The sequence below is a fragment of the Hyla sarda genome, chromosome 7 (genome assembly GCF_029499605.1).
Source record: "Hyla sarda isolate aHylSar1 chromosome 7, aHylSar1.hap1, whole genome shotgun sequence".
NCBI lineage: Eukaryota > Metazoa > Chordata > Amphibia > Anura > Hylidae > Hyla > Hyla sarda.
Window position 1 is genome coordinate 223,892,435 of NC_079195.1, and position 24,931 is coordinate 223,917,365.

Genomic DNA, 24,931 nt, shown 5'->3' on the forward strand with positions numbered 1-24,931 from the left:
CAACGGTGACGGCAAAGTAAAGAACAATGGCGTGTATTCACTGCACACCCCACCCTGGCCACTCGTGTCCTCCTTCATATCTGTTCAGGGACTTCTAGAGCAGTGGGGTCCAAACTGTGGACTTTAAGCTGAACTACAACTCCCAGCATGCCCAGACAGTCAACGGCAGTCCGGGCATGCTGGGAGTTGAAGATTTGCAACAGCTGGAGGTCCACAATTTGGAGACCACTGCTCTTGAGTCTAAAGATCCTGCTTTCTCTATAAAGAGGGTCATATATAAAGTCGCCTATAAAAAGGCTAATTATAAAGACTCATATATAAAGTGTCCTATATAAGGGATCATGATGGAAAAGTAATGTATACAGTGTCATATATAAGGGATCATATAGGAAGGGTTATGTATACAGGGTCATATATAAGGGATCATATAGGAAGGGTTATGTATACAGGGTCATATATAAGGGATCATATAGGAAGGGTTATGTATACAGGGTCATATATAAGGGATCATATAGGAAGGGTTATGTATAAAGGGTCATATATAAGGGATCATGATGGGAAAGTAATGTATACAGGGTCATATATAAGGGATCATATAGGAAGGGTTATGTATACAGGGTCATATATAAGGGATCATATAGGAAGGGTTATGTATACAGGGTCATATATAAGGGATCATATAGGAAGGGTTATGTATAAAGGGTCATATATAAGGGATCATGATGGGAAAGTAATGTATACAGGGTCATATATAAGGGATCATATAGGAAGGGTTATGTATACAGGGTCATATATAAGGATTCATATAGGAAGGGTTATGTATAAAGGGTCATATATAAGGGATCATATAGGAAGGGTTATGTATACAGGGTCATATATAAGGATTCATATAGGAAGGGTTATGTATAAAGGGTCATATATAAGGATTCATATAGGAAGGGTTATGTATACAGGGTCATATATAAGGATTCATATAGGAAGGGTTATGTATAAAGGGTCATATATAAGGATTCATATAGGAAGGGTTATGTATAAAGGGTCATATATAAGGATTCATATAGGAAGGGTTATGTATACAGGGTCATATATAAGGGATCATATAGGGAGGGTTATGAATAAAGGGTCATATATAAGGGATCATATAGGAAGGGTTATGTATACAGGGTCATATATAAGGGATCATATAGGAAGGGTTATGTATAAAGGGTCATATATAAGGGATCATATAGGAAGGGTTGTGTATAAAGGGTCATATATAAGGGATCATATAGGAAGGGTTATGTATAAAGGGTCATATATAAGGGATCATATAGAAAGGGTTATGTGCAAAGCATGATATATAACAGTGGTCTTCAACCTGCAGACCTCCAGATGTTGCAAAACTACAACTCCCAGCATGCCCGGACAGCCGTTGGCTGTCCGGGCATGCTGGGAGTTGTAGTTTTGCAACATCTGGAGGTCCGCAGGTTGGAGACCACTGATATATATAAAGAGTTGTGCTTTTTGGACACAGCAATGGGGCTAATCCGCGTGCTGGCCACCCAACCAAATCCACATGGCTAAAATCTGCGCTGTATCAGCGACAGTGCGAATTTCCTTTGGAAATAACGGGACATAGTTTGTGTGCAGATTGCATAAAAACATCATCCTTGTGTGAACATGCCCTTGAAGTGTACCTGTCATTGTAAAATGCTTTCTGACAGGTCCTAGGCCCGGCCCATCACTAGAAGAAGCGGAGAGAGAAGTGCGGAGACGGTCCCATAGACTTAAAGGTGACGTTGCCGTAATATCGGGCACAACCAAAACTAAGGTCATCTCTGCTATTGCAGCATAGTCACCAGGTGAGGCTGCAGACTGGTTTAGGGAAAGCTGTAAATCAGTGTTTTCCAAACAGTGTGTTTTCAGCTGTTGCAACACTACAACTCTCAGCATGCCCGGACAGCTATTGGCTGTCTGGGAATGCTGGTAGTTGTAGTTTTGTAAGAGCTGTAGCGTTGCAGTTTAAAGGAGATGTCCGGTGCAGACTATTCCTATTCCATCCTGCCCGGGCTGCAAAAAAAAGACAAAACAAACTTTCACTTACCTTCCTACGTTCCCCCGGAGCTCCGCAACAGCTGATCAGTCGGCCTTCCTACTTCCCTTAGCCCGGTACGTCACACGGCGCTTCAGCCGATAACGGGCCGCAGCGATGTCCCGCCGCGGCCGGTGACGTACCGGGCTAAGGGAAGTAGGAAGTAAACAGTCCGGCCGACCGATCAGCTGTTGCGGAGCTCCGGGGGAACGTAGGAAGGTAAGTTAAAGTTTGTTTTGTTTTTGTTTTTGCAGCCCGGGCAGGATGGAATAGAAAAAGTCTGCGCCGGACATCTCCTTTAAAGACCACTGCACTAAGGGATGATATGTGAGGGAAGCCTTGATTTACCTTTCTGGATCCTCTGAAGGAGACAGACAGACCTTTTAGCTGTTCGGGGCATACTAGAATCTGTAGTTTTGCAATAGCTGGGGATACACTGTCCCTAAAAGGTAAATCATGGCTTAACTTTCTTATCATCCTTTAGTTCAGTGGTCTTCAAACTGAGGCCTTCCAGCAGTTGCAAAACTTCAACTCCCAGCATGACTAGAAAACACTGGTGTAAATATGGTAACGGGGTGTGATGAGGGTAGATGTTGTCACCCTAGGGGCAGATGACATTAACCCATTGTATTCGAGACGCCAGGGCGTGGTTTATCCTTGATACCACCCAAAGGTATACCGTTAGATCCTGGGCTAGGCACGAGGGCAATAATGACTATGACGCCAAGTTACGGATAACGGTAGCTTTACTGAGGGTAGACACTTGGTAAAGTCTATACAGTTCAGCCGGGGCCCAAGGAGGTGACCAGTGACTCAGAGAACTTAAGGGCTTGCTAGGACTTGTGATAGGACTGGACAATTTAATGCAGGCCTCGACAGATGACAGGGACTGACTTGACTGACCACTGACAAAGCTACGACTGTGGATTACTTGCAATTGACTGTGGCTGCAGACTGGACTTGAGGCCCCCAATGACTCTGGACACAGACTAGGACTCGACTAGACTGGACCTCAGCTTAGCAGAAAGAGCAGAGCTTTCCCAGGGCTTATATAGGGGAGACTAGCAGGGAGCCTAAAGGTCACCCCTGGGATCATCTGGTCACTGGTACCTCCTGGGTAACAATCACATGGTACTTTTCTAAAAGCAACAACACATTATATATTATAATACAAAGCAAAACATGTATATACAGGGGTGAAACAAATACAAGGGGCCCAGGGGACACTGAAGGGAGGCTGCCGGACAGGGTACTGGGCCACCACATAAATACTTAATAATTGCACCAGCAACAAACCAACCACTTGTGCCAGGTATCTCCATGATACAAACCAGGACTCGATGAGCCTGCACTGAACTACGAGACATCTTGAACCATTTTCACCATGTGGAACATTTTATTAAAAAAAAAATTCTTGACAAATCACCAAAATCTCACTAATTAAATGTCAGAGCGATTACGAGATGAACGCAGCTGCCCGGGGATCGGGCCGGTTTGATGGGACGCACCTTTGTCGAGGTCACTTGAAACGTTCCATGTTGAGGTAGGATGTAAATCAGCATTGACTGTCAGCTCAGTTCCTGTGCGGGACAAAACAAGACATATTTAATATACGTCAATTTATGGGCTGCCACACGTCTGAATATACACAGGGCCGCAAAAAATCTCCAGGTGAAATCAGAAGAAACGCTATAGAGTTACCGGCAACTAATGAGATCTAACTAATTCCAGAGATAGTGAGAGCTACACTACACGTATACGGGATAAAGGGCGGAGTACAAAGGGTCATATATAAGGGGTCATATATAAGGGGTCATATGTAAGGGGTCATATATAAGGGGTCATATGTAAGGGGTCATATGTAAGGGGTCATATGTAAGGGGTCATATATAAGGGGTCATATATAAGGGGTCATATATAAGGGTCATATATAAGGGTCATATATAAGGGGTCATATATAAGGGTCATATATAAGGGGTCATATGTAAGGGGTCATATATAAGGGTCATATACAAGGGTCATATATAAGGGGTCATTTATAAGGGTCATATATAAGGGCCATATATAAGGGGTCATATATAAGGGTCATATATAATGGGTCATACATAAGGGTCATATATAAGAGTCATATATAAGGGGTCATATATAAGGGGTCATATATAAGGGGTCATGTACAAGGGTCATATATAAGGGTCATATATAAGGGGTCATATATAAGGGTCATATATAAGGGTCATATATAAGGGGTCATACATAAGGGTCATATATAAGGGGTCATATGTAAGGGGTCATATATAAGGGTCATATATAAGGGTCATATATAAGGGGGTTATAGTTAAAGGGTCATATATAAGGGGTCATATATAAGGGGTTGTATGTAAGGGGTCATATATAAGGGGTCATATATAAGGATCATATATAAGGGGTTATAGTTAAAGGGTCATATATAAGGGGTCATATATAAGGGTCATATATAAGGGGTCGTATATAAGGGTCATATATAAGGGTCAGTTATATTGTTGTATATAGGAGCAGTATTATAGTAGTTATATTCTTGTATATAGGAGCAGTATTATAGTAGTTATATTCTTGTATATAGGAGCAGTATTATAGTAGTTATATTCTTGTATATATAAGAGCAGTATTATAGGAGTTATATTCTTGTATATTGGAGCAGTATTACAGTAGTTATATTCTTGTATATAGGAGCAGTATTATAGTAGTTATATTCTTGTATATAGGAGGCAGTATTATAGGAGTTATATTCTTGTATATGTAAGGGGTCATATATAAGGGTTCATATATAAGGGTCATATATAAGGGGTCATATATAAGGGGTTAAAGTTAAAGGGTCATATATAAGGGTCATCTATAAGGGGTCATATATAAGGGGTCATATATAAGGGGTTATAGTTAAAGGGTCATATATAAGGGTCATATATAAGAGTCATATATAAGGGGTCATATATAAGGGTCATAATAAAGGGTTCACGCTACGAAATTCGGATGCAGGAGAATGTTGTAATATAGCAGTTATAATCTTGTAAATAGGAGCAGTATATATAAGGGGTCATATATAAGGGTCATATATAAGGGTCATATATAAGGGTCATATATAAGGGTTCATATATAAGGGTCATATATAAGGGGTTATAGTTAAAGAGTCATATATAAGGGGTCATATGTAAGGGGTCATATATAAGGGGTCATATATAAGGGTCATATATAAGGGGTCATATATAAGGGGTTATAGTTAAAGGGTCATATATAAGGGTCATCTATAAGGGGTCATATATAAGGGGTCATTTATAAGGGTCATATATAAGGGGTCATATATAAGGGGTCATATATAAGGGTCATATATAAGGGTCATATATAAGGGGTCATATATAAGGGTGAAATAAAAGGGTCATAATAAAGGGTTCACGCTACGAAATTCGGATGCAGGAGAATGTTGTAATATAGCAGTTATAATCTTGTAAATAGGAGCAGTATTATAGTCATTATATAAGTAGAGTGTAGAAGGAAATGGCACTGTCCAGATGTGTTAGATGAATTATGGCTGTGGTGGTTACTTCCAGGAGATCGGGTAGGCAGACATATATTGGGGGTGCAGGTTAAAACAGAAAAAGTCCAATAATAGGTGCAAGTGTAGAAGGAAAAAAACCGCACTCACCCGCACTCACCCACTCTAAATGTGCTGCAGACAAGGAGGTTTTTATTAAGCCGGGGGTCAAGGTCCGGGACAGGTGGAGGACGTGGAGGAGAGAAATGCCACTAGTTTCCCTCACTATGGAGCTTTATCCAGCTAATGTGCCACCCTGGATAAAGCTCCATAGTGAGCGAAACTAGTTGCATTTCTATCCTCCACGTCCTCCACCTGTCCCGGACCTTGACCCCTGTCTGAATAAAAACCTCCTTGTCTGCAGCACATTTAAAGTGGGTGAGTGCGGTTTTTTTGCTTCTACACTTGCACATATTATAGTTATTATATTCTTGTATATAGGGGCAGTATTATAGTAGTTACATTCTTGTATATAGGAGGCAGTATTATAGTAGTTATAGTCTTGTATATAGGAGCAGTATTATAGTAGTTATAGTCTTGTATATAGGAGCAGTATTATAGTAGTTACATTCTTGTATATAGGAGCAGTATTATAGTAGTTATATTCTTGTATATAGGAGCAGTATTATAGTAGTTATATTCTTGTATATAGGAGGCAGTATTATAGTAGATATATTCTTGTACATAGGAGGCAGTATTATTGTAGTTATATTCTTGTATATAGGAGCAGTATTATAGTAGTTATAATCTTGTATATAGGAGCAGTATTATAGTAGTTATATTCTTGTATATATAAGAGCAGTATTATAGGAGTTATATTCTTGTATATAGGAGGCAGTATTATAGTAGTTATATTGTTGTATATAGGAGCAGTATTATAGTAGTTATATTCTTGTATATAGGAGCAGTATTATAGTAGTTATATTCTTGTATATAGGAGCAGTATTATAGTAGTTATATTCTTGTATATATAAGAGCAGTATTATAGGAGTTATATTCTTGTATATTGGAGCAGTATTACAGTAGTTATATTCTTGTATATAGGAGCAGTATTATAGTAGTTATATTCTTGTATATAGGAGGCAGTATTATAGGAGTTATATTCTTGTATATAGGAGCAGTATTATAGTAGTTATATTCTTGTATATAGGAGCAGTATTATAGTAGTTATATTCTTGCATATAGGAGCAGTATTAAAGTAGTTATATTCTTGTATATAGGAGGCAGTATTATAGTCATTATATTCTTGTATATAGGAGGCAGTATTATAGTAGTTATATTCTTGTATATAGGAGCAGTATTATAGTAGTTATATTCTTGTATATAGGAGCAGTATTGTAGTAGTTATATTCTTGTATATAGGAGCAGTATTATAGTAGTCATATTCTGGTATATAGCAGCAGTATTATAGTAGTTATATTCTTGTATATAGGAGCAGTATTATAGTAGTTATATTCTTGTATATAGGAGGCAGTATTATAGTAGTTATATTCTTGTATATAGGAGCAGTATTATAGTAGTTATATTCTTGCATATAGGAGCAGTATTATAGTAGTTATATTCTTGTATATAGGAGGCAGTATTATAGTCATTATATTCTTGTATATAGGAGGCAGTATTATAGTAGTTATATTCTTGTATATAGGAGCAGTATTATAGTAGTTATATTCTTGTATATAGGAGCAGTATTATAGTAGTTATATTCTTGTATATAGGAGCAGTATTATAGTAGTTATATTCTTGTATATAGGAGCAGTATTATAGTAGTTATATTCTTGTATAGAGGGGGCAGTATTATAGTAGTTATATTCTTGTATATAGGAGCAGTATTATAGTAGTTATATTCTTGTATATAGGAGCAGTATTATAGTAGTTATATTCTTGTATATAGGAGCAGTATTGTAGTAGTTATATTCTTGTATATAGGAGCAGTATTATAGTAGTCATATTCTGGTATATAGCAGCAGTATTATAGTAGTTATATTCTTGCATATAGGAGGGAGTATTATAGTAGTTATATTCTTGTATATAGGGGACAGTATTATATTAGTTATATTCTTGTATATAGGAGCAGTATTATAGTAGTTATATTCTTGTATATAGGAGCAGTATTATAGTAGTTATATTCTTGTATATAGGAGCAGTATTATAGTAGTTATATTCTTGTATATAGGAGGCAGTATTAAAGTAGTTATATTCTTGTATATAGTATAGAAGCAGTATTATAGTAGTTATATTCTGGTATATAGGAGGAAGTATTATAGTAGTTATATTCTTGTATATAGGAGCAGTATTATAGTAGTTATATTATTGTACATAGGAGAAGTATCAAAGTAGTTATATTCTTGTATATAGGAGCAGTATTATAGTAGTTATATTATTGTACATAGGAGAAGTATCAAAGTAGTTATAATCTTGTACACAAGGGGCCGTATTACGGTGGTTATATTCAACAGAACCCCAGTTACTGTAACAGTACTGATACAACGTTTTCCATGTCAAACAGGATGGAACTACATTACATAAACATGAATACTATATAAATAACCAAAATGATCTTCATGTGCCTCCGTAAATACAAAAATCACAGTTTCCCCTTATGTTCCATGCAGCATATTTTCTGCATCAGGTTAAACAATGTCCCCCATTGACATTCTTCCCCCTGCGATCTTATCTTCCTGCCGGCTTCATCTCTGCATGCGGTTATAGTTTGATCTGAGCCTCCATTGTGCAGAGTTTTATGATAAGACATAAATTAAGAAAATACATAAGACCACCCTGGAGATGATGACAGATGTTCCTGTGCCCGCAGCCAGCGGCTGTCCGGGCATGCTGGAAGTTGTAGTTTTGCAACATCTAGAGGTCAAGATTTACCTTGGGGTCCCCTCAGGCACCAGGGCCGTGATACAACAGCTACTACTGCACCCGGGTACTCCGGTGGAAAACTTTTTTATTTTTTATTTAAATCAACTGGTGCCAGAAAGTTAAACAGATTTGTAAATTACTTCTATAAAAAAAATCTTAATCTTTCTGGAACACAGAGCTCTCTGCTGACATCATGACCACAGTGCTCTCTGCTGACATCTCTGTCCATTTTAGGAACTGTCCAGAGCAGCATATGTTTGCTATGGGGATTTTCTTAAAATGGACAGAGGTGTCAGCAGAGAGCACTGAGGTCATGATGTCAGCAGAGAGCTCTGTGTTCCAAAAATAATAGAATTCCCTCTGTAGTATTCAGCAGCTAATAAGTACTGGAAGGATTAAGATTTTTTTAATAGAAGTCATTTACAAATCTGTTTAACTTTCTGGCACCAGTTGATTTAAAAAAATAAAAAGTTTTCCACTGGAGTACCCCTTTAAAGTTACGCCAATGTGTGATACTGTGTTCCGGATGCAGATCTTGGCTTTAGGTAGCCCAGTGGGTCCCCAACTCGCCCCACTATTAGCTTCCCTCCCCATCCAGGCCACACCTGTTTCCCAATAACGTCCCGCGCCGAATTATTTTTCCGCAATTATCCCGACAATAAATATTTGACTCCGGCTGTCATCGTTAAGTGTCTGCATTGCCTTTGGACACATCAACCACTCCATACGCTTCCTGAACGACTGCGAAAACGCTTATTATTATTCAGCCGCGTCTGGCGTGACATAAGATTTCCATACAAGGCCTATATTGTCCGGCTGGAGAGGGGACAGCGGACCATCTGGACAGTGCCGGAGATTGTTTACACAAGTGTCAGCGCGCCAGGGCGGGCAGGAAAAAGTGAGATCTTCACTTGCCATCGAGATGCTGGGGGTCATTCTGTCTGCTCGGCAAAAACCCGGATGCACTAAGGGGAAAATATTCTATTTATTCCCCATTTCTCGACATTTTTAAGATTTTTTTTGCTTGCTGTAAATGAATGCATTTACTGGCAGCAAGCAGAGATGGTCAAACGACATAGATTTGGGACAAAAACTGTCTTTGTTGCCCATAGCAACCAATTTAGCATCCACTATGTATGTGGCCCATAGCAACCAATCACAGCACAGAAACCATTCATGTGGCCCATAGCAACCAGTCGCAGCACAGACACCATTCATGTGGCCCATAGCAACCAGTCACAGCACAGCAATTATATTGTACACAGCAGCCAATCACAGAGCAGCAACCATCTATGTGGCCCATAGCAACTAATCATAGAGAAGCCTATATGATGGCCCATAGCAACCAATCACAGAGCAGCAACTATGTGGTCCATAGCAACTAATCATAGAGAAGCCTAAATGATGGCCCATAGCAACCAATCACAGAGCAGCAACCATCTATGTGGTCCATAGCAACCAATCACAGAGCAGCAACCATCTATGTGGTCCATAGCAACTAATCATAGAGAAGCCTATATGATGGCCCATAGCAACCAATCACAGAGCAGCAACCATCTATGCGGTCCATAGCAACCAATCACACAGTAGCAACCATTTATGAGGCCCATAGCAACAAATCATAGAGAAGCCTATATGATGGCCCATAACAACCAATCACAAAGCAGCAACCATTTATGAGGCCCATAGCAATTAATCATAGAGAAGCCCATATGATGGCTCATAGCAACCAATCACAGAGCAGCAACTATCTATGTGGTCCATAGCAACCAACCACAGAGCAGCAACTATCTATGTGGTCCATAGCAACATATCACAGCCCAGAAACCATTCATATGGCCCATAGCAACCAGTCACAGCACAGCAACTATATTGTAAATAGCAACCAACCACAGAACAGCAACCATCTATGTGGCCCATAGCAACCAATCATAGAGAAGCCCATAAGTGGCACAGCACAGCAACTATATATTGCACAGATTTATAATTAAAAAAATAAGTTCTAAAGGTATACTGTCTTTGTTGCCTATAGCAACCAATCACAGAGCAGCAATTACTGTATATTGCCCATAGCAACATATCACAGAACAGCAGCTATGTTGCCTGCAGTAACCAATCACAGATCAGCTACTGTCTATGTTGTCTATAGCAACCAATCATAGAGCTGCAACTATCTATATGGCCCATAGCAACCAATCCCAGAGCAGCAACTATCTATATGGCCCATAGCAACCAATCACAGAGCAGCAACTATCTATATGGCCCATAGCAACCAATCACAGAGCAGCAACTATCTATATTGCCCATAGCAACCAATGACAGAGCAGCAACTATCTATATTGCCCATAGCAACGTATCACAGAACAGCAGCTATGTTGTCTGCAGTAACCAATCACAGATCAGCTATGTTGTCCATAGCAACCAAACAGAGCAGCAACTTTGTGGCCCATAGTAACCAATCACAGTACAGCAAATATATTGTCCATAGCAACCAATCACAGAGCAGCAAGTACTGTATATTGCCCATAGCAACGTATCACAGAGCAGCAACTGTCTATGTTGTCCGCAGTAACCAGTCACATCACGTCGCTTTTCTTATTTGGCTCTTGATAAACTGCGCTGTGATCGGCAGCTTCATGACTATAACAATAACAGCGCTGTCCTTAGGTTGTGTCTGGTATTGCAGCTCAGCCTCATTCACTTCAAAGGTCTACAACACCTAACAAAACCTATAAACAAATGTGGCGCTGTTTATAGAAGAAAGCAGCCATGTTTTTATATTCCCGCACAGATGCATAACCTGTTTTACTCTGTCTTCAATGGCGGACGGCTTCTCCCTCATATTTTCCTCCTAACTAACTGCAAACACAGGGGCGACTGCCATTATACCAAGCAAAAAATAACAGAAAATGTAAGTAAAATCACAGAAAATAAAAAGTTAAATAAATATAGAAAATAAGCATTTGCAAAATTCCGAAATAAGTCTGCTATTGAATACACAAAATACACAAAATTAATATAAATTTATTATCTAGATATTTGTGAGATTCTTAGATAAAATCTATATATTTAAAATAATATTTTAACGACAATTCTGACGAAGCCTTGAGAGATTTCCTTGGATGAAACAGTCTTTCTAAACGTTTGCGGTCCTATCTACACCACATAGTAAAAAGTGTGACCCCCACCGGCGGTTCAAATGAAAGACTTCAGAAATGATGATGTTAGCTACGTGTAACGCTCCCTCCGCTCTGCTTAGTCATACAAGATCCATCTGTCCTGCGCCCTGTATACTGCATTAGGAGCAGGAAGTATACAGGACTCATGCATCACCAATGCTGGATACAGCGCTCCAGAGCCCATAACTCACAGTTCATTACCAGAACTGCCGCAGGAAACAGGGCGGCCACAAAATTCCCAAGAACTTCTGTGCACCAGGCCTCAGGCCTCTTTTGAAGTTTACACCAAACACACACATAACGAAAAAGCCACAAAAACCTGACCAAATCGCCTAAAAAAACAAAAGAACTTTAAGCATGTTCCAGCTATAGCAAAGTGCCCATACCTGTTCCCTTTTTAGTAGTGCTCCGCCTGTATGGCTGCATTCACATCTCGTTTTTGCAATACGGTTCCCGTATCAGGTTTTATGTTTAAAAAAAACGTATGTCTCAAAACCAGACCGAACTGTATACAACCGTATATACCTCTGTATGGTTTTAAACTGTATACGGTTTGAAAAAGGATGTCCGGTTGCATACGGTTTAATACCGGTTTGTACAGGATGGCTGCTTTCTTTCAGAAACAGCGCCACACCACTCTGCATGGTGGCGTGTGGTATTGCAGCTCAGCTCTATAGAAATAAATGACCCTAATTTGCAATACCACACTCAACCTGTGAACAGGTGTGGCACTGTTTCGGGAAGAAAGCAGCCATATTTTATATTAAATCCCCTGCAACCCCAATCTTTCTATCCTATAAAGTTATGACACAGGGCACACGATCCAAAATCCTGGAGGCCAACTCATCTTGCATTCAGCACCGCAATGTCGGGCAGCCAAGACGATCAGTAGGAATTTACCTACATTTAAATACGCAGAGGGATCACACAATATTCTCTGCATTTGTTTTGGCACTTCGGAAGGACAGCGTGGCGCCATTTCTGCAAACGTAGCGATTCCTCCGTCCAGGATTGTTCAGATCAGGTTTATTGAATATTTAGAAAAAATCCAATCTTGTCCCAATTATGGATATTTAGTGGGAGGGGGGCGACAGAACGCAGTCTGTAATAATAAAAAGTAGGAATGTTTAATAAAAGTAAAAAAAATAAAATAAAATCTGGTTTCTGGAATTCTTCAGCGATTTTACATTAGGGTTATAAATGAATCTGTCAATCAGACTATTATACTGTGTATACAGCGTTCTATATACTTTGTGTCACTTCATTCACAGTTAATATTTGAATTTCAAATCTTTGGACAGTTATTAAGCTCCACCCCTGTTCTGCCCTGGCACTGCCCCCAAACTGAGCAGATACGCCCCTTTCTATGCAAATAAGCATAAGCCACACCCCTTTCAGTCTAGTTTGTAGGATTATTCTGCCAAATCGGTACTTGTAGCAACTAGGCATGCCTGTCAATCGGGCTAGACTATTATAGACTGTCATGTAAATAAAATTGAATACATTTTGCATCCCACATTATGTGACATTTCAAGCCGTGCCCTTAGGTTTCCTAGGAAAACCCCTTGGGTTTGGTTTTTGGGACAGTCCTGCCAAATCAGGACAATTAAAGGGGTAGTCCAGTGGAAAGCAAATTTCTTAAAATGAACTGGTGCCAGAAAATTAAACAGATTTGTAAATTACTTCTATTGAAAAAAATCTAAATGCTTCCAGCACTTATCAGCTGCTGTATGTTCCACAGGAAGTTGTATTTCTTACTGGAGTTCTCTTCAGTCTGAGCACAGTGCTCTCTGCTGACACCTCTGTCCATGTCAGGAACTGTCCAGAATAGCAGCAAATCCCCATAGCAAACCTCTCCTGCTCTGGACAGTTCCTGACATGTCAGCAGAGAGCATTGTAGTTAGACTGAAAAGAACTCGAGAAAGAAATACAACTTCCTGTGGAACATACAGCAGCTAATAAGTACTGGAAGGATTAAGATTTTAAAGTAATTTACAAATTTGTTTCTTTTTCTGGCACCAGTTGATTATAAGAAATTAGTTTTCCACTGGAGGGGTTATCCAGGAAAAAAACTTATATATATATATATATAAATCAATCAACTGGCTCCAGAAAGTTAAACAGATATGTAAATTACTTCTATTAAAAAATCTTAATCCTTTCAGTACTTATGAGCTGCTGCAGTTGAGTTATTCTTGTCTAAGTGCTATCTGTCTCGGGAACTGTCCAGAGTAGAAGCAAATCCCCATAGCAAACCTCTTCTACTCTGTGCAGTTCCCGAGACAGACAGAGATGTCAGCAGAGAGCACTGTTGTCGGACAGAAAAGAACCACTCAACTTCAGCAGCTGATAATTATTGGAAGGATTAAGATTTTTTTTAATATAAGTAATTTACAAATCTGTTTAACTTTCTGGAGCCAGTTGATATAAAAAAAAATACCTGCAATACCCCTTTAACAACTAAGTGAAACCTCTTGGAGTTTTCAGGGACCTTAGTTTGCAATAACAAATATTAAAAGGTTTATTAAGGTCAACAGAGCGCCTTCCTTGTCTACAGGCTGTGTCTGGTATTGCAACTGCAATAGACGGCCTATGGACCATGGTGGGCCTGTTTTTTTGGGGGGAAAAATTTGTCTGTCAGTAACAAAGTCCCCATGATGGCTGCTTCCACACTGTGTAGGACTGGGACAAAGGCAACTTAAAGGGGTTATCCAGGAAAAAAGTTATATATATATATATCAACTGGCTCCAAAAGTTAAACAGATTTGTAAATTACTTCTATTAAAAAATCTTAATCCTTTCAGTACTTATGAGCTGCTGAAGTTGAGTTATTCTTTTCTGTCTAAGTGCTCTCTGATGACACGTGTCTCGGGAGCTGTCCAGAGAAGAAGCAAATTCCCATAGCAAACCTATTCTCAGTATGGACTCATTAGGGATATAGGTTTTTCAACCTTACGAACTATATTACTATGTATTCTGCTCTGTGCAGTTCCCAAGACAAGCAGAGATGTCAGCAGAGAGCACTGTTTCCAGACAGATAAGAACAACTTCAGCAGCTGATAATTATTGGAAGGATTAAGATTTTTTAATAGAAGTAATTTACAAATCTGTTTAACTTTCTGGAGCCAGTTGATCAAAAAAAAAAAAAGATTTTTCCTGGAATACCCCTTTAAAAACCGCATTAGACAGTGCTTCCCAACCAGGGTGCCTCCAGCTGTTGCAGAACTACAACTCCCAGCATGCCCGGACATAAGATATTGACAAACTTAATGAGCATAAGATATTGACAGACTTAATGGGTCATCTTAAGGCCTATCACATGGCTGAACATTGCTCGGGTTTCATTATGTGGAGATTGAAGGGATTTCCCAAGAGACTTTTCGAGCTTCAATGTTTTCTTAGGAGGAAAGAAGCAGAAAAGCCGCCCAGATATAAACAGATTTGTTGTGTGTTAAAAGCATCAACTAAATCCTATATTGTCAAAACAGAGCGGAGGATGAAGCGGAGGATGAAGCGGAGTCCTCCATAGCTCCGGGGCAGAGCTGAGAACACTTCAATGTATGATGAAAGGAACTTTACACCTCGTGTTAATCATTTACTGAAGGGACTTATGTGAAAAGCGGAAAATTCTCTCACTGACTGAAGTAATAAACATGATCCGCAACAAACATCGAAGTATGCGCAGAAAAAGAAAGAGTTAATACACTAAGACATTGAAATATATCAGACATCACTTATCCTGTACTGATCCTGAGTTATATCCTGTATTATACCCCAGAGCTGTACTCACTATTCTGCTGGTGGGGTCACTGTGTACATACATTACATTACTTATCCTGTACTGATCCTGAGTTATATCCTGTATTATACTCCAGAGCTGTACTCTCTATTCTGCTGGTGAGATCACTGTGTACATACATTACATTACTTATCCTGTACTGATCCTGAGTTATATGCTGTATTATACTCCAGAGCTGTACTCACTATTCTGCTGGTGAGATCACTGTGTACATACATTACATTACTTATCCTGTACTGATCCTGAGTTCTATCCTATATTATACTCCAGAGCTGTACTCACTATTCTGCTGGTGAGGTCACTGTGTACATACATTACATTACTTATCCTGTACTGATCCTGAGTTCTATCCTATATTATACTCCAGAGCTGTACTCACTATTCTGCTGGTGAGGTCACTGTGTACATACATTACATTACTTATCCTGTACTGATCCTGAGTTATATGCTGTATTATACTCCAGAGCTGTACTCACTATTCTGCTGGTGAGATCACTGTGTACATACATTACATTACTTATCCTGTACTGATCCTGAGTTCTATCCTATATTATACTCCAGAGCTGTACTCACTATTCTGCTGGTGAGGTCACTGTGTACATACATTACATTACTTATCCTGTACTGATCCTGAGTTATATCCTGTATTATACTCCAGAGCTGTACTCACTATTCTGCTGGTGAGATCACTGTGTATATACATTACATTACTTATCCTGTACTGATCCTGAGTTATATCCTGTATTATACTCCAGAGCTGTACTCACTATTCTGCTGGTGAGGTCACTGTGTACATACATTACATTACTTATCCTGTACTGATCCTGAGTTATATCCTGTATTATACTCCAGAGCTGTACTCACTATTCTGCTGGTGAGGTCACTGTGTACATACATTACATTACTTATCCTGTACTGATCCTGAGTTATATCCTGAATTATACTCCAGAGCTGTACTCACTATTCTGCTGGTGGGGTCACTGTGTACATACATTACATTACTTATCCTGTACTGATCCTGAGTTATATCCTGTATTATACTCCAGAGCTGTACTCACTATTCTGCTGGTGAGATCACTGTGTACATACATTACATTACTTATCCTGTACTGATCCTGAGTTATATCCTGTATTATACTTCAGAGCTGTACTCACTATTCTGCTGGTGAGGTCAATGTGTACATACATTACATTACTTATCCTGTACTGATCCTGAGTTATATCCTGTATTATACTCCAGAGCTGTACTCACTATTCTGCTGGTGAGGTCACTGTGTACATACATTACATTACTTATCCTGTACTGATCCTGAGTTATATCCTGTATTATACTCCAGAGCTGTACTCACTATTCTGCTGGTGAGGTCACTGTGTACATACATTACATTACTTATCCTGTACTGATCCTGAGTTTTATCCTGTATTATACTCCAGAGCTGTACTCACTATTCTGCTGGTGAGGTCACTGTGTACATACATTACATTACTTATCCTGTACTGATCCTGAGTTATATCCTGTATTATACTTCAGAGCTGTACTCACTATTCTGCTGGTGGGGTCACTGTGTACATACATTATATTACTTATCCTGTACTGATCCTGAGTTATATCCTGTATTATACTCCAGAGCTGCACTCACTATTCTGCTGGTGAGGTCACTGTGTACATACATTACATTACTTATCCTGTACTGATCCTGAGTTATATCCTGTATTATACTCCAGAGCTGCACTCACTATTCTGCTGGTGAGGTCACTGTGTACATACATTACATTACTTATCCTGTACTGATCCTGAGTTATATCCTGTATTATACTCCAGAGCTGCACTCACTATTCTGCTGGTGAGGTCACTGTGTACATACATTACTTATCCTGTACTGATCCTGAGTTATATCCTGTATTATACCCCAGAGTTGCACTCACTATTCTGCTGGTGATATTACTGTGTACTGTGATTGGTGGAGATGCCAGGAGTTCCAAGCTCTTTCAATGATATTAAGTAGATTTCGGAAGGTCTCGTTTAAATAATCTTCCCATATTCTGATCCTGTAGCGCAGAATGTATATGTCTGCCAAGGGTCTGGTAACAGGAGACGCTCAGTAACAACACGGCCTTTGTGATGCTCAGAGACAGCAGATGTGATCCTGCAGGTTAAGGAGGAATAGAAATACCGCACAGACTTTACACCAGATGCCACAAGCTCCAGCCCGATGGGGTGGGGGGGGGGGGGGGGGGGGGGGTGGGGGGTATGAATATATATTTACAGAATAATACAGACTCCAGTATGGAGGAGAAGACGTCAAGAAACGCAGCACATGGAGAAGTCCTATTAGGGCAGTGGTCTCCAAACTGAACCTCCAGCTGTTGCAAAACTACAAGTTCCAGCATGCCCAGACAGCCTTTGGCTAGTGTTTCCCAACCTGTGTGCCTCCAGCTGTTGCAAAACTACAACTCCCAGAATGCCCAGACAGCCTTTGGCCAGTGTTTCCCAACCTGTGTGCCTCCAGCTGTTGCAAAACTACAACTCCCAGCATGCTCGGACATCCTTTGGCCAGTGTTTCCCATTCTGTGTGCCTCCAGTTGTTGCGAGACTACAACTCCCAGCATGCCCAGACAGCCTTTGGCCAGTGTTTCCCAACCACTGTGCCTCCAGCTGTTGAAAAACTACAACTCCCAGCATGCCTAGAAAACCTTTGGCCAGTGTTTCCCAACCTGTGTGCCTCCAGCTGTTGCACAACTACAACTCCCAGCATGCCCAGACAGCCTTTGGCCAGTGTTTCCCAACCTGTGTGCCTCCAGTTGTTGCAAGACTACAACTCCCAGCATGCCCAGACAGCATTTGGCCAGTGTTTCCCAACCTGTGTGCCTCCAGCTGTTGCAAAACTACAACTCCCAGAATGCCCAGACAGCCTTTGGCCAGTGTTTCCCAACCTGTGTGCCTCCAGCTGTTGCAAAACTACAACTCCCAGCATGCTCGGACATCCTTTGGCCAGTGTTTCCCATTCTGTGTGCCTCCAGTTGTTGCGAGACTACAACTCCCAGCATGCCCAGACAGCCTTTGGCCAGTGTTTCCCAACCACTGTGCCTCCAGCTGTTGAAAAACTACAACTCCCAGCATGCCTAGAAAACCTTTGGCCAGTGTTTCCCAACCTGTGTGCCTCCAGCTGTTGCACAACTACAACTCCCAGCATGCCCAGACAGCCTTTGGCCAGTGTTTCCCAACCTGTGTGCCTCCAGCTGTTGCAAAACTACAACTTTCAGCATGCCCAGAAAACCTTCGGACAGTGTTTCACAACCAGTGTGCCTCCAGCTGTTGTACAACTACAACTCCCAGCATGCCCGGACAGCCGTTGGCTGTCCGGGCATGCTGGGAGTTGTAGTTTTGAAACAGCTGGAGGTTCACAGTTTGAAGACCACAGTATTAGGGCACGTATATGTCCATAACTTCTAGATGACTGATGTCACTGGGTTCCTTTATGGAATGAATGACGCTGAGCTTAGATACTATGTAGTATGTTGAGCTCGGATACCATGTTGTAGTACAGGACTAATGATCTCTATTAAGGGATTATAGGAGGGAAAAAAACAGATTTGTCCTTAAAGCAAAAACATTACTTCTTCTAAGACAGGTCTACTGTAAATGATTGCAAGGAAACATTCCCGATTTGCTACGCCCGAATTACGGGCTTACCCCAGGGTTTTCCCTTATCAGAGGTCTAGCTCCAGAGAGATAATAGACTATTCTTAAGCTTATAATGCCTCCATGGGGGCGGCCATATTGCCTCCAGGTCAGAGGAGTAACCTCAATCCTCTGGACCCCAAAGTCAAATCTGTAACACCGTGCAATTTATAATAATATTGTTTTCTTAAGTGGTCCACGGGCCTTTGTTGTGACTGCTACCCCTAGATTCCCTATAGCCATACGTCTGCTCCAGGTTAAAGCATAAAACATTAAATAACGTTTCACCGTTTAAATCACGGGTTACATTTAAAATGTTGAGTAACTTTTCAGGATTAGCTTCCCGGTATGTGTACATGAGCAGCACTATTTCTGGGCATTATATAATGTGTATATGGTATTTTTTTAGCAGATTTCTGCTCTGCAGGCTTTAGCTATAGTTTTCAGTTCTCACAGAGCACCCTCCTCCCCCTCCATAGACTTGTATTGCTTGTCTTGAGCTCCCCCCTCCCCCTCCATAAACTTGTATTAATTGTCTTGAGCTCCCTCCTCCTCCTTTAAAGACTTGTTTTTTTGCTTCAGCTTCTTTCTCCCCCTCCCCCTCCATAGACTTATATTGATTGTCTTGATCTCCCTCCTCCCCCTCCATAGACTTGTATTGCTTGTCTTGAGCTCCCTCCTCCCCCTCCATAGACTTGTATTGCTTGTCATGAGCTCCCTCCTCCCCATCCATAGAGTTGTATTGCTTGTCATGAGCTCCCTCCTCCCCCCCTCCAAAGACCTTTATTGCTTGTCTTGAGCTCCCTCCTCCCCCCCTCCATACACTTGTATTGCTTGTCTTGAGCTCCCTCCTCCCCCTCCATAGACTTGTATTGCTTGTCTTGAGCTCCCTCCTCCCCCTCCATAGAGTTGTATTGCTTGTCATGAGCTCCCTCCTCCCCCTCCATAGACTTGTATTACTTGTCTTGAGCTCCCTCCTCCCCCTCCATAGACTTGTATTACTTGTCTTGAGTGCCCTCCTCCCCATTCATAGACTTGTATTGCTTGTCTTGAGCTCCCTCCTCCCCCCTCTATAGACTTGTATTGCTTGTCTTGAGCTCCCCCCTCCATAGACTTGTATTGCTTGTCTTGAGCTCCCTACCCCCCCTCCATAGACTTGTATTGCTTGTCTTGAGCTCCCTCCTCCCCCTCCATAGACTTGTATTGCTTGTCATGAGCTCCCTCCTCCCCCCCTCCAAAGACCTTTATTGCTTGTCTTGAGCTCCCTCCTCCCCCCCTCCATACACTTGTATTGCTTGTCTTGAGCTCCCTCCTCCCCCTCCATAGACTTGTATTGCTTGTCTTGAGCTCCCTCCTCCCCCTCCATAGAGTTGTATTGCTTGTCATGAGCTCCCTCCTCCCCCTCCATAGACTTGTATTACTTGTCTTGAGCTCCCTCCTCCCCCTCCATAGACTTGTATTACTTGTCTTGAGTGTCCTCCTCCCCATTCATAGACTTGTATTGCTTGTCTTGAGCTCCCTCCTCCCCCCTCTATAGACTTGTATTGCTTGTCTTGAGCTCCCCCCCCCCCCTCCATAGACTTGTATTGCTTGTCTTGAGCTCCCTACCCCCCCTCCATAGACTTGTATTGCTTGTCTTGAGCTCCCTCCTCCCTCCTCCATAGACTTGTATTGCTTGTCTTGAGCTCCCTCCTCCCCCTCCATAGACCTGTATTGCTTGTCTTGAGCTCCCTCCTCCATAGACTTGTATTGCTTGTCTTGAGCTCCCTCCTACCCCTCCAAAGACTTGTATTGCTTGTCTTGAGCGCCCTCCTCCCACCTCCATAGACTCGTATTGCTTGTCTTGAGCTCCCTCCTCCCCCTCCATAGACTCGTATTGCTTGTCTTGAGCTCCCTCCTCCCCCCCCCCCTCCATAGACTCGTATTGTTTGTCTTGAGCTCCCTTCTTGCCTCTCCATAGACTTTTATTGCTTGTTTTGAGCAGAAGGGGGGAGATGAGTATTATATCAGGGGAAAGAAGCATTTTTGTCTCAGCGGTTAGATCCCTCCATGACTGGATGCATATCCCCTATCCACAGTGTCCAATTGAAGGAGGTCGGACTGTTGGGACCCCCCACACTATCTTGAGATTGGAAACCCAAATCTCAGCTCAAAATAGATTGTCTAGTTGCAGATAAGTGCCGCCCCTCTATTCATTTTCTATGGAGCAGCCAAGTATAGTGCTCAGCTATCTCAGACAGCTACACAGACAACAAATAGAGCGGCAGCGTGCAAACGTGACTTGGATCTCCATTCTCAAGATGGTGGTGGGGTCCCAGCAGTTGGACACCCCCCTCCCCCCCCCATGATAAAACACATGTCCCCTTTCCTGTGAATTAAGATTAAGTAGTATAATTTGGAATTCCCCTTTTAGGATAGGGTCACACGTAACCGTAAAATACGCTGTGTATCCGCCGATGACCGACCCTATAGTGTGCCTCCTGCTGTGCGTGCTCTACGAGCAGACGCACAGGACCTGCGGGTCGCTGCGCGCATGCGCAGTGTAGTCAGACATCACGCCCGCTCTCGGCCTAGCTTAGGGAGCCGGGGGAAAGACCACGAGGTCTGTGAATACACTACGCATGCGCACGGTGACTAGCAAATCCCTGTGTCTGCTCGTAGCTGCAACGAGCAGGCACAGCAGGAGGCACACTATAGGGTCGGTCATCGGTGGATCCGCAGTGTAAAATACGCCCTTTCATGATGCCCCGCCCCCTCAATGCAAGTCTATGCGAGGGGGCGTGACGACTGTCACGCCCCCTCCCATAGACTTGCATTGAGGGGGCGGGGAATGACAACATGAGGGGGCGGGGCTATGACGTCACGAGCTCCCGGCGCCGGCTCCAGCGTTCGGAACAGTTTGTTCCAAACACTGAGCAGCGGAGTACCCCTTTAAGGATGCCGACTGAATGGCGATGAAGTCAGGTGACCATAGAGAAGTCTTAGATCAGGGGTCTCAAACTGTGGCCCCCCAGATGTTGCAAAACTACAACTCCCAGCATGCCCGGACAGCCAATGGCCACATAGCAGCTGCATGGTCCGCCTCTATGGCACATTGGCCCTTACCTTTTATCAGAGGGGGCTTGCTAAGGCCACAACAAAATTCGAACCATGTCCTCGATATCCAAAATGGAGTTCTCTACTATGCCGCATTAGGTGACGTGTAGAAGGACGACCACTGGACCTGTTCAGATGGAAAACGTAACCACAAACACATGGAGAGGTAATTGCCCCTAAACGCTGCAAATTTCGGAGACAACATTTTGTCGTTTGGAGTAACCCGATATACAGGCAGATTAGACAAAAAGTGAAAATAACTAATTCGTCCAGACATCCAAAAAACCAGGTCACATGACCATCACCATCACATTACAGGGATGGGATGTCACGGCCAAAATGTGGGTCAGTTATGTGCAGGATTTATTTATTTTTTTTTTTTTAAGGCATTGTCAAAAAGTTTATTATTTATCGTTTTCACAGCTAAAGAAAAAGTTTTTTTTTAAAAAGTACATTTTTTCACAAATTTCAGATTAATTTATATAAAAAATTTGGATAAACTAGGCTGCAGCTGTTGAACAACTACATTTCCCAGCATGCCTGAACCGCCAAAGGCAAGAGATATCAGGTGACACCCCTAGTGGTGCCCATTACAGTGCCCATAAAATGTGGCACCTTTCTTGAATCATGAATGACCTTCAAATCATCATTGTTCTGGAGCAGTGTTTCCCATCCAATGTGCCTCCAGCTGCTGCAAAACTACAACTCCCAGCATTCCCGGACAGATGAAGGCTTGAGATGTCGGGTGACAACCCTGGTGCCCATTACAGTGCCCATAAAACCTGGCATCTTCCTTGGATCATGGATGGATTAAAATCTTCATTGTTCTGGAGCAGTGTTTCCCATCCAATGTGCCTCCAGCTGTTGAACAACTACAACTCCCAGCATTCCCGGACAGCTGAAGGCTTGAGATGTCAAGTGACCACCCTGGTGCCCATTACAGTGCCCATAAAACCTGGCATCTTCCTTGGATCATGGATGGATTCAAATATTCATTGTTATGGAGCAGCGTTCCCCATCCAATGTGCCTCCAGCTGCTGCAACACTACAACTCCCAGCATTCCTGGACAGCTGAAGGCTTGAGATGTCAGGTGACAACACTGGTGCCCATTACAGTGCCCATAAAACCTGGCATCTTCCTTGGATCATAGATAGATTAAAATATTCATTGTTCTGGAGCAGTGTTTTTTTTTTACCAACCAGTGTGCTTCCAGCTGGTGCATAACTACAATTCCCAGCATGCCCGGACAGCCCAAGGCAACAGATATCTGGTGACAACAACCCTAATGGTACCCATTACAGTGCCCAAACAACCTGGCAACTTTCATGGATCATATATGGCATTCATATATTGTAGTTGTAGTTTTGCAACAGCTGGAGGCACACTGGTAGGGAAACACTGGTTTAAAGGGGTATTCCAGGAAAAAAAACTTTTTTTTTTTTAATATATACATCAACTGGCTCCAGAAAGTGAAACAGATTTGTAATTTACTTCTATTAAAAAATCTTAATCCTTTCCATAATTATCAGCTGCTGAAGTTGATGTTTTCTGTCTGGCAACAGTGCTCTCTGCTGACATCTCTGCTTGTCTCGGGAACTGCACAGAGTAGAAGAGGTTTGCTATGGGGTTTTGCTTCTAAACTGGGCGGTTTTCGAGACACGTGTCATCAGAGAGCACTTAGACAGAAAAGAACAACTCAACTTCAGCAGCTCATAAGTACTGAAAGGATTATGATTTTTTTTATAGAAGTCATTTACAAATCTGTTTAACTTTCTGGAGCCAGTTGATATATAAAAAAAAGTTTTTATTCCTGGATAACCCCTTTAAGGACTGAGAAATCAGGACAATCTCACGATTTTTCTTGTTTATATTAGTATTTTGGACATTTTATTTATTGAAATTATTTTTTTTTATTTCTTAAATGATTTGTAACCTTAAATGGCCCAGTGAATTACAAGCCTGGTAAATCGTAATATCTGTCCCTCTGGATTATATCACTTAAAGGAATCTATCATGAAAGTGACTCCCTGTAAGAAGCAATGGACTGTTCCTTCAAGTTTTAGGAATAATCTCATTACGGAATGTTAATAACCTAAAGCAAAGTCATGTGTAGTGATATCAAATACGACAACCATCCCCTGGGAAAAACCCTACAGCAGTGGTCTCCAACCTGCGGACCTGCAGATGTTGCAAAACTACAACTCCCAGCATGCCCGGACAGCCAACGGCTGTCCGGGCATGCTGGGAGTTGTAGTTTTGCAACATCTGGAGGTCCGCAGGTTGAAGACCACTGTCCTACAGGTTCCGCAACGCTCCATCCGTATCACCTACATCCCTGCTGAAAGCCATCAGGAGATAGATAGGGCATGCTGGGAGTTGTAGTTTTGCAACATCTGGAGGTCCGCAGGTTGAAGACCACTGTCCTACAGGTTCCGCAACGCTCCATCCGTATCACCTACATCCCTGCTGAAAGCCATGGAAGCCATCAGGAGATAGAGATAGGGACATGGAACAAATGAGCCAATATCTCCGTCCCTGTGATCGTCCGTCCACCATACACCGCGCGGAGGAGATAATCTGTCTGTACTGGGGACGTCCTGTACGTTCAGCCGCAGGTTTATTTGAAACGTTTGTTGTCCGGAGTGATGGGTAACAAATGGCAGAACCCACTGG

General features: G+C 41.8%; 1 protein-coding gene across 4 annotated transcripts in view; it reads right to left on the reverse strand.

Moving 5' to 3' along the window:
* Window positions 1–24,931, reverse strand: part of ROR1 (receptor tyrosine kinase like orphan receptor 1) — a 318,627-nt gene that overhangs the window by 128,578 nt on the left and 165,118 nt on the right. For 2 of the 4 annotated variants that reach the window (XM_056532850.1, XM_056532852.1), the window contains exon 2: window positions 3,580–3,651. In XM_056532850.1, coding sequence (XP_056388825.1) covers window positions 3,580–3,651 — 72 coding nt within the window. Of the gene's footprint in view, window positions 1–3,579; window positions 3,652–8,510; window positions 8,598–9,416; window positions 9,952–24,931 lie in introns of those variants that run through there. The other 2 variants (XM_056532851.1, XM_056532853.1) reach the window with 2 other exon arrangements.